The 10,331-nt window shown below is 48.7% G+C and overlaps 1 protein-coding gene across 1 annotated transcript; it reads left to right on the top strand.

Moving 5' to 3' along the window:
• The first annotated feature begins 748 nt into the window (after nt 1-748).
• On the top strand, nt 749-1,180 carry LOC121372050 (protein GVQW3-like). Its single transcript, XM_041498301.1, has one exon. It carries the CDS (start codon nt 749-751, stop codon nt 1,178-1,180), a length of 432 nt encoding a protein of 143 aa, XP_041354235.1.
• The last annotated feature ends 9,151 nt before the right edge of the window (nt 1,181-10,331 follow it).

Here is a 10,331-nt window from a genome sequence, read left to right as displayed (position 1 = left end):
ACTTCTAGTCAGCGTAAACCCTGGACTCCCGTAGTAGTTTCTAGTTGGTAGGTAATTGTCACTCAGGGGGGCGTATTTTCCGTCCGGCATAAATTGTACTGATACATTACGTCTGTCCTCATCTGGGAATGGTACATAGTTGTCACATAGGTTTCCTGGGGAAATAAGATAAACAATATTTAAGTAACAACGGTAACAGATGTATATAGTGTAGTGTAGTATAGTATAGTATAGTAGTAGTATAGTATAGTATAGTATAGTATAGTATAGTATAGTATAGTAATAGAAACATTAAAGAAGCATCTGCACTATACCATGTAAATAGGGCATAATATAGTATAATTTCACCCACCAGTTCACCAATTTAACCTCAAATATGAAGTGGGTTTTTTGGGGGGGTTATTTTTTTCATTATCTTTCTTTATAGTCTTGTAAATAGGACAGCGACCTGTTACAGCCAAGCACATTACCATTATTAAGCTACATTCCGTAGATAACATTTAATACCAAAATTTAAATGAGAAATGTATTCATTGAATAACTGTTCCCTTTAAGAACAGTGCTATTTTACAAGGGGCGATTGATAAGTTCGTGGCCTAAGGCAGAAGTACATAAGCTGCACATGTTTCACTGAATTTGAGTGCAGTTCAGCTTGTTGAATGATTAAACAGAATGTTTGAAGTTACTAACTTGAGTTGTTTTTCTGTTACATATAATTAAACATTAAACATCGGTGGTTTCTGATAATATGGACAACATCAGCCATCATGCGGTCATCCGCTACCTCGGTCTCAATGGCTTAACACCCAAGGAAATCCATGAAGACATGGTGGTCACACTAGGGGAGGATGCCCCTTCATACAGCATGGTGAAGAAGTGGGCTGCTGAATTCAAACATGGCAGGAAGAGTCTGAAAGACGACTCCCGTTCGGGAAGGCCAGTCACCGACACCACACAGGAGACCATTGCCAAGATTCATGATATCATCATGGCAGACAGACAAGTAACGGAGCGTTACATTGCCACTGAGTTGGGTATCTCCCAGGAACGCGTTCATGCTGTCATCCACAACGAACTTCAAATGTCCAACGTGTCAGCACGTTGGGTCCCAAAGCTCCATGGACCTGATCTGAAACGGACTCGGCTCAACATGTCAAGGGAAAATCTTGCCATTTTTTAGGCGGATCCCAACAGTTTTCTTCGGCGATTTGTGATTATGGATGAGACCTGGGTCCATCACTTCCAACCAGAAATCAAGCAACAATCAAAGCAGTGGAAACACCCAGGTTCTCCGCCTCCCAAGAAAGCCAAGACTGATGGTGATGGCCTCCATTTTCTGGGATGCAGAAGGAGTGCTGTTGGTGGACTACCTAGACAAGGGACACACTATCACTGGGGCCTGCTATGCTGATCTTCTGAGACAGCTACGGGAGAAAATCAAGCAGATTCGGCGTGGAAAGCAGCCTGCTATCCAGAAATGTGGATTCACCCTATTCTCCGGATTTTGCTCCCTCTACCTCTTCCCGAAAATGAAAAAGGAGCTCGGTGGTCATCATTTGCCACAGATAATGATGTTATGAATGCTGCGGACCGCTTTCTGAGGGCCCAAAATGGCGCCTTCTACACAGAAGGGATCCGTCTGCTCCATGACCGCTGGACTATGTGTATTAATGTAGGAGGGGACTATGTTGAAAAATTACTGTATTTGATTTTCTAAAACTGACTCCTTCTACCTCAGGCCACGAACTTATCAATCACCCCTCGTATGTCTTTATGACATCTTCAAAATGGTAAAATAAAATAATTTATGTCTATCCTGTTACGTAACAAAGTAATATGGATACAGTATTTTGAGGTTATACTATTAAACATCCCAAAACAAATTATTGCTATTGTAAATTATAAAGCAAACTGTATTAATTTTGCATGATAACAAATAAAAAGGAGTTAAACAGTTTTAAATTATGTTTTAATTTTTCTTCTCTACCATTTTCACACATATCATAATCTACATAATATTTATGATTATATAAAATATCAGGGCTGGCCAAAAGTATACTCCTTGCTCACGATAAGGCGGCATTTATATGTTTGTGGCTTAGCACGCGGAACGCCCCCTGGTGGCACGTTTATTATTAGAAATGTGATAACAGACAACACATTATTTTGCCCGTTAACAAATCTGAAGAAATGTCAAAATATTGGGTACGTATTCATAGTTTTACTGTTTGGTCATAAAATAACAGAGTGTGTGATTTTACTGACATCCCTATGCTTATAAATAGCCCCAGTACTAACCATACATGCATACAATTCTGCTCTGATAGCTATCCGACAGTCGTCTGGCTGTTGACAACCAAAACGAGGCTATACACGGTCACAGTGTTACTATATTTAGATCGCGCGACCTCTAGACAAATATGAAAACATTTAAGGGTCATGCCTATATTTATTGGCAATTTAAACAAAACACATAACTTAATATGTTCTATTCTTTGTTACACTCGATAAATATTGATTATATAACTTGAATCTGACTAAATTCAAAGTGTTGAGGCTTGGTAGTATTTTTAAATGCCCACACTGTCTTGCATAATAATAATTATTATTATTACCTACTTTTCCATTGGAAAATAATATAAATATGTTACTACAATTGAAAAACGAAACGTTTTAAGTTGACGTTTCTTCGTTCTTGTGTTGAAGTTTGTTTACTAGACATTACTACAAATGTGCGTACAAAAAGAGCCATTTTTGACCCGTGCGGTCCACCGTATTGTAACGTTGAACGGAAACCAGTGCTATGGCGTACTTCCATCAACTGTTTTAATGTTAGAACTGCATTTATTTGTCAACATAATGACTTGATGCAGATATAGCAAAAATCGCAACCCATGTATATTTACCTTCATATATGTAAGTGCATTTCTTTATTTCTTGCAAATAGTTAGTACCGCGATATCGTGGTACCCTACTATATTCATCCGCTCGCTCAAGACGAGTAAAAAGTTGTTCGGACGAGCAAAATTTACAGTATTTGACCGGAAGTAGGCTCACGTCTTTGCATAAGCGCCCCTCCATTTTGAAGGCATTTAAGAAATTAGGCATTTATTTGTAAACCATGATATTTTATGTCGATGTTGATGAAGTAAATTGCTGAAAACGTTGAAGAATCGACAAAAAGCTATTTAGAACGTTACGATCGAGCACATTACTAAAATGGATAAGTAGACTCTTTGTAAAGTTACCGTCCTCGGTGGCGTCGTGGCAGGCCATCGGTCTACAGGCTGGTAGGTACTGGGTTCGGATCCCAGTTGAGGCATGGGATTTTTAATCCAGATACCGACTCCAAACCCTGAGTGAGTGCTCCGCAAGGCTCAATGGGTAGGTGTAAACCACTTGCACCGACCAGTGATCCATAACTGGTTCAACAAAGGCCATGGTTTGTGCTATCCTGCCTGTGGGAAGCGCAAATAAAAGATCCTTTGCTGCTAATCGGAAGAGTAGCCCATGTAGTGGCGACAGCGGGTTTCCTCTCAAAATCTGTGTGGTCCTTAAACCATATGTCTGACGCCATATAACCGTAAATAAAATGTGTGGAGTGCGTCGTTAAATAAAACATTTCTTTCTTTCTTTGTAAAGTTAGTTTTCGCTATATGTGCAAGTTTTCGCATTTGTTTCCCAATTAAATTGATGTATTAAATATACATGTAATTAACATTTAATTGACTAAATGTTAAAGAACAGTGAGTAGGCGCACGTGTAGGAAAATTTGTAACGGGATCAAAGTAGTCTCCGACTGAGTCTGTGTTACGGACCCTGGTCAAGAGCGCCAAACGCCGGAATTTCTAAAGAAAACCGAGAGTATACTCCCCCTGAAAATTGTGAAAATTAAATGTCCAGAAATGCAATGCCCTGCATCTACTAGTAAAAGTCATCCTAAAAAATAGAGGGGTATACTTTAAAAATAAAATATAATAAAAATAATGTTATTCACTGTGAAATCATTAACCCAAAGTAGCATATTTTCGATGATCATTCTAAAGTAAAATGTTCAAGTTTTATAAAAAATCATAAACTCATTTCCAATGCAGATAGCATTTTTTGGTGTGTTTTTTACATTCACAAATTAAAGGAAATAAACATATTTAGTAATGCAGGGCTTACAAGTGCTTGATTGTTTTTGTGGGCAAATGAAATTTTAGAGTTACTTGCCCAGTGGGCAATTGAAAATTTTAGGATATATATATATATATATATATATATATATATATATATATATATATATATATATATATATTAATAATAAAATGCCAAACTCCATAGTGGTAGAATTATCAAAGTTAACCGGAACACAAACTTCGGTCTGAAAACCTCGACCAGCCAGGTCCAACGAATTCCACTAAGACCAGAAATAGTTGTGATGGCTAGCACACCGTGCTGAGCGCTAGTACACCGTGTTGACATACTGAGCGCAAGTACACCGTGTTGACATGCTGAGCGCTAGTACACCGTGTTGACATGCTGAGCGCTAGTACACCATGTTGACGGTTAGCACACCGTGCTGAGCCACTTATGTGTACACTGTGTTGACGGTTAGCACACCGTGCTGAGCCACTTATGTGTACACCGTGTTGACGGTTAGCACATCGTGCTGAGCGCTAGTACACCGTGTTGACGGTTAGCACACTCTGCTGAGCCATTTATGTGTACACCGTGTTGACGGTTAGCACACCGTGCTGAGCCACTTATGTGTACACCGTGTTGACGGTTAGCACACCGAGCTGAGCGCTAGTACACAGTGTTGACGGTTAGTACACCGTGCTGAGCGCTAGTACACCGTGTTGACGGCTAGCACACCGTGCTGACGGCTAGCACACCGCGCTGAGCGCTAGTACACCGTGTTGACGGCTAGTACACCGTGGTGACGGTTAGCACACCGCGCTGAGCGCTAGTACACCGTGTTGACGGAAAGTACACCGTGTTGACGGCTAGCACACCGCGCTGAGCGCTAGTACACCGTGTTGACGGCTAGTACACCGTGGTCACGGTTAGCACACCGCGCTGAGCTCTAGTACACCGTGTTGACGGCTAGTACACCGTGTTGACGGCTAGCACACCGCGCTGAGCGCTAGTACACCGTGTTGACGGCTAGTACACCGTGTTGACGGCTAGCACACCGTGCTGAGCGCTAGTACACCGTATTGACGGTTAGCACACCGTGCTGAGCCACTTATGTGTACACTGTGTTGACGGATAGCACACCGTGCTGAGCGCTAGTACACCGTGTTGATGGCTAGCACACCGTGCTGAGCGCTAGCACACCGTGTTGACGATTAGCACACCGTGCTGAGCGCTAGTACACCATGTTGACGGTTAGCACACCGTGCTGAGCCACTTATGTGTACACTGTGTTGACGGTTAGCACACCGTGCTGAGCGCTAGTACACCGTGTTGACGGTTAGCACACTGTGCTGAGCCACTTATGTGTACACCGTGTTGACGGTTAGCACACCGTGCTGAGCCACTTATGTGTACACCGTGTTGACGGTTAGCACATCGTGCTGAGCGCTAGTACACCGTGTTGTCGGTTAGCACACTCTGCTGAGCCACTTATGTGTACACCGTGTTGACGGTTAGCACACCGTGCTGAGCGCTAGTACACCGTGTTGACGGCTAGCACACCGTGTTGACGGCTACCACACCGTGCTGAGCGCTAGTACACCGTGTTGACGGCTACCACACCGTGCTGAGCGCTAGTACACCGTGTTGACGGCTAGCACACCGCGCTGAGCGCTAGTACACCGTGTTGACGGCTAGCACACCGTGCTGAGCGCTAGCACACCGTGTTGACGGTTAGCACACCGTGCTGAGCGCTAGTACACCGTGTTGACGGCTAGCACACCGTGTTGACGGCTACCACACCGTGCTGAGCGCTAGTACACCGTGTTGACGGCTACCACACCGTGCTGAGCGCTAGTACACCGTGTTGACGGCTAGCACCGTGTTGACGGCTAGCCACACCGCGCTGAGCGCTAGTACACCGTGTTGACGGCTAGCACACCGTGCTGAGCGCTAGCACACCGTGTTGACGGTTAGCACACCGTGCTGAGTGCTAGTACACCGTGTTGACGGTTAGCACACCGTGCTGAGCCACTTATGTGTACACTGTGTTGACGGTTAGCACACCGTGCTGAGCCACTTATGTGTACACCGTGTTGACGGTTAGCACATCGTGCTGAGCGCTAGTACACCGTGTTGACGGTTAGCACACTGTGCTGAGCCATTTATGTGTACACCGTGTTGACGGTTAGCACACCGAGCTGAGCGCTAGTACACCGTGTTGACGGTTAGCACACCGTGCTGAGCGCTAGTACACCGTGTTGACGGCTAGCACACCGTGCTGACGGCTAGCACACCGCGCTGAGCGCTAGTACACCGTGTTGACGGCTAGTACACCGTGGTGACGGTTAGCACACCGCGCTGAGCGCTAGTACACCGTGTTGACGGCTAGTACACCGTGTTGACGGCTAGCACACCGCGCTGAGCGCTAGTACACCGTGTTGACGGCTAGTACACCGTGGTCACGGTTAGCACACCGCGCTGAGCTCTAGTACACCGTGTTGACGGCTAGTACACCGTGTTGACGGCTAGCACACCGCGCTGAGCGTTAGTACACCGTGTTGACGGCTAGTACACCGTGTTGACGGCTAGCACACCGTGCTGAGCGCTAGTACACCGTGTTGTCGGTTAGCACACCGTGCTGAGCCACTTATGTGTACACCGTGTTGACGGTTAGCACACCGTGCTGAGCCACTTATGTGTACACCGTGTTGACGATTAGCACATCGTGCTGAGCGCTAGTACACCGTGTTGACGGTTAGCACACTCTGCTGAGCCATTTATGTATACACCGTGTTGACGGTTAGTACACCGTGCTGAGCGCTAGTACACCGTGTTGACGGTTAGCACACCGTGCTGAGCGCTAGTACACCGTGTTGACGGCTAGCACACCGTGCTGAAGCGCTAGTACACCGTGTTGACGGCAAGCACACCGCGCTGTGCGGTAGTACACCGTGTTGACATGCTGAGCGCTAGTACACCGTGTTGACGGTTAACACACCGTGCTGAGCGCTAGTACACCGTGTTGACGGCTAGCACACCGTGCTGAGCGCTAGTACACCGTGTTGACGGCTAGCACACCGTGTTGACGGCTAGCACACCGTGCTGAGCGCTAGTACACCGTGTTGACGGCTACGACACCGTGCTGAGCGCTAGTACACCGTGTTGACGGCTAGCACACTTCGCTGAGCGCTAGTACACCGTGTTGACGGCTAGCACACCGTGCTGAGCGCTAGTACACCGTGTTGACGGTTAGCACACCGTGCTGAGCCACTTATGTGTACACTGTGTTGACGGTTAGCACACCGTGCTGAGCGCTAGTACACCGTGTTGACGGCTAGCACACCGTGCTGAGCGCTAGCACACCGTGTTAACGGTTAGCACATCGTGCTGAGCGCTAGTACACCGTGTTGACGGCTAGCACACCGTGCTGAGCCACTTATGTGTACACTGTGTTGACGGTTAGCACACCGTGCTGAGCGCTAGTACACCGTGTTGACGGTTAGCACACCGTGCTGAGCCACTTATGTGTACACCGTGTTGACGGTTAGCACACCGTGCTGAGCCACTTATGTGTACACCGTGTTGACGGTTAACACACCGTGCTGAGCGCTAGTACACCGTGCTGAGCGCTAGTACACCGTGTTGACGGCTAGCACACCGTGCTGAGCGCTAGTACACCGTGTTGACGGCTAGCACACCGTGTTGACGGCTACCACACCGTGCTGAGCGCTAGTACACCGTGTTGACGGCTACCACACCGCGCTGAGCGCTAGTACACCGTGTTGACGGCTAGCACACCAGGCTGAGCGCTAGTACACCGTGTTGACATGCTGATCGCTAGTACACCGTGTTGACGGCTAGTACACCGTGTTGACGGCTAGCACACCGCGCTGAGCGCTAGTACACCGTGTTGACGGTTAGCACACCGTGCTGAGCCACTTATGTGTACACGGTGTTGACGGTTAGCACACCGTGCTGAGCGCTAGTACACCATGTTGATGGTTAGCACACCGTGCTGAGCCACTTATGTATACACCGTGTTGAGCCACTTATGTGTACACCGTGTTGACGGCTAGCACACCGTGCTGAGCGCTAGTACACCGTGTTGACGGCTACCACACCGTGCTGAGCGCTAGTACGCCGTGTTGATGGCTAGCACACCGCGCTGAGCGCTAGTACACCGTGTTGACGGTTAGCACACCGTGCTGAGCCACTTATGTGTACACTGTGTTGACTGTTAGCACACCGTGCTGAGCGCTAGTACACCGTGTTGACGGCTAGCACACCGTGCTGAGCGCTAGCACACCGTGTTGACGGTTAGCACACCGTGCTGAGCGCTAGTACACCGTGTTGACGGCTAGCACACCGTGCTGAGCCACTTATGTGTACACTGTGTTGACGGTTAGCACACCGTGCTGAGCGCTAGTACACCGTGTTGACGGTTAGCACACCGTGCTGAGCCACTTATGTGTACACCGTGTTGACGGTTAGCACACCGTGCTGAGCGCTAGTACACCGTGTTGTCGGTTAGCACACCGTGTACACCGTGTTGACGGTTAGCTGACACGTGTTGACGGTTGCTGAGCCATTTATGTGTACACCGTGTTGACGGTTAGTACACTGTGCTGAGCGCTAGGACACCGTGTTGACGGTTAGCACACCGTGCTGAGCGCTAGTACACCGTGCTGAGCGCTAGTACACCGTGTTGACGGCTAGCACACCGTGCTGAGCGCTAGTACACCGTGTTGACGGCTAGCACACCGTGCTGAGCCACTTATGTGTACACTGTGTTGACGGTTAGCACACCGTGCTGAGCGCTAGTACACCGTGTTGACGGTTAGCACACCGTGCTGAGCCACTTATGTGTACACCGTGTTGACGGTTAGCACACCGTGCTGAGCCACTTATGTGTACACCGTGTTGACGGTTAACACACCGTGCTGAGCGCTAGTACACCGTGCTGAGCGCTAGTACACCGTGTTGACGGCTAGCACACCGTGCTGAGCGCTAGTACACCGTGTTGACGGCTAGCACACCGTGTTGACGGCTACCACACCGTGCTGAGCGCTAGTACAACGTGTTGACGGCTACCACACCGTGCTGAGCGCTAGTACACCGTGTTGACGGCTAGCACACCGCGCTGAGCGCTAGTACACCGTGTTGACGGCTAGCACACCGTGCTGAGCGCTAGTACACCGTGTTGACGGCTAGCACACCGTGCTGAGCGCTAGCACACCGTGTTGACGGTTAGCACACCGTGCTGAGTGCTAGTACACCGTGTTGACGGTTAGCACACCGTGCTGAGCCACTTATGTGTACACTGTGTTGACGGTTAGCACACCGTGCTGAGCGCTAGTACACCGTGTTGTCGGTTAGCACACCGTGCTGAACCACTTATGTGTACACCGTGTTGACGGTTAGCACACCGTGCTGAGCGCTAGTACACCGTGTTGACGGTTAGCACACTCTGCTGAGCCATTTATGTGTACACCGTGTTGACGGTTAGTACACTGTGCTGAGCGCTAGGACACCGTGTTGACGGTTAGCACACCGTGCTGAGCGCTAGTACACCGTGTTGACGGCTAGCACACCGTGCTGAGCGCTAGTACACCGTGTTGACGGCTAGCACACCGCGCTGTGCGGTAGTACACCGTGTTGACATGCTGAGCGCTAGTACACCGTGTTGACGGTTAACACACCGTGCTGAGCGCTAGTACACCGTGTTGACGGCTAGCACACCGTGCTGAGCGCTAGTACACCGTGTTGACGGCTAGCACACCGTGTTGGCGGCTAGCACACCGTGCTGAGCGCTAGTACACCGTCTTGACGGCTACCACACCGTGCTGAGCGCTAGTACACCGTGTTGACGGCTAGCACACTGCGCTGAGCGCTAGTACACCGTGTTGACGGCTAGCACACCGTGCTGAGCGCTAGTACACCGTGTTGACGGTTAGCACACCGTGCTGAGCCACTTATGTGTACACTGTGTTGACGGTTAGCACACCGTGCTGAGCGCTAGTACACCATGTTGATGGTTAGCACACCGTGCTGAGCCACTTATGTATACACCGTGTTGACGGCTAGCACACCGCGCTGAGCGCTAGCACACCGTGTTGACGGCTAGTACACCGTGTTGACGGCTAGCACACCGCGCTGAGCGCTAGTACACCGTGTTGACGGCTAGTACACCGTGTTGACGGCTAGCA

Source organism: Gigantopelta aegis, chromosome 4, assembly GCF_016097555.1.
Source record: "Gigantopelta aegis isolate Gae_Host chromosome 4, Gae_host_genome, whole genome shotgun sequence".
In the NCBI taxonomy this organism is placed as follows: domain Eukaryota; kingdom Metazoa; phylum Mollusca; class Gastropoda; order Neomphalida; family Peltospiridae; genus Gigantopelta; species Gigantopelta aegis.
Note: the sequence above shows the minus strand (reverse complement) of the source record. Positions and strands in the feature narration are given on the sequence as shown.

Excerpts from the sequence above, each read along its gene's own strand:
- LOC121372050 (XM_041498301.1), top strand. The coding sequence starts at position 749 with ATGGACAACATCAGCCATCATGCGGTCATCCGCTACCTCGGTCTCAAT.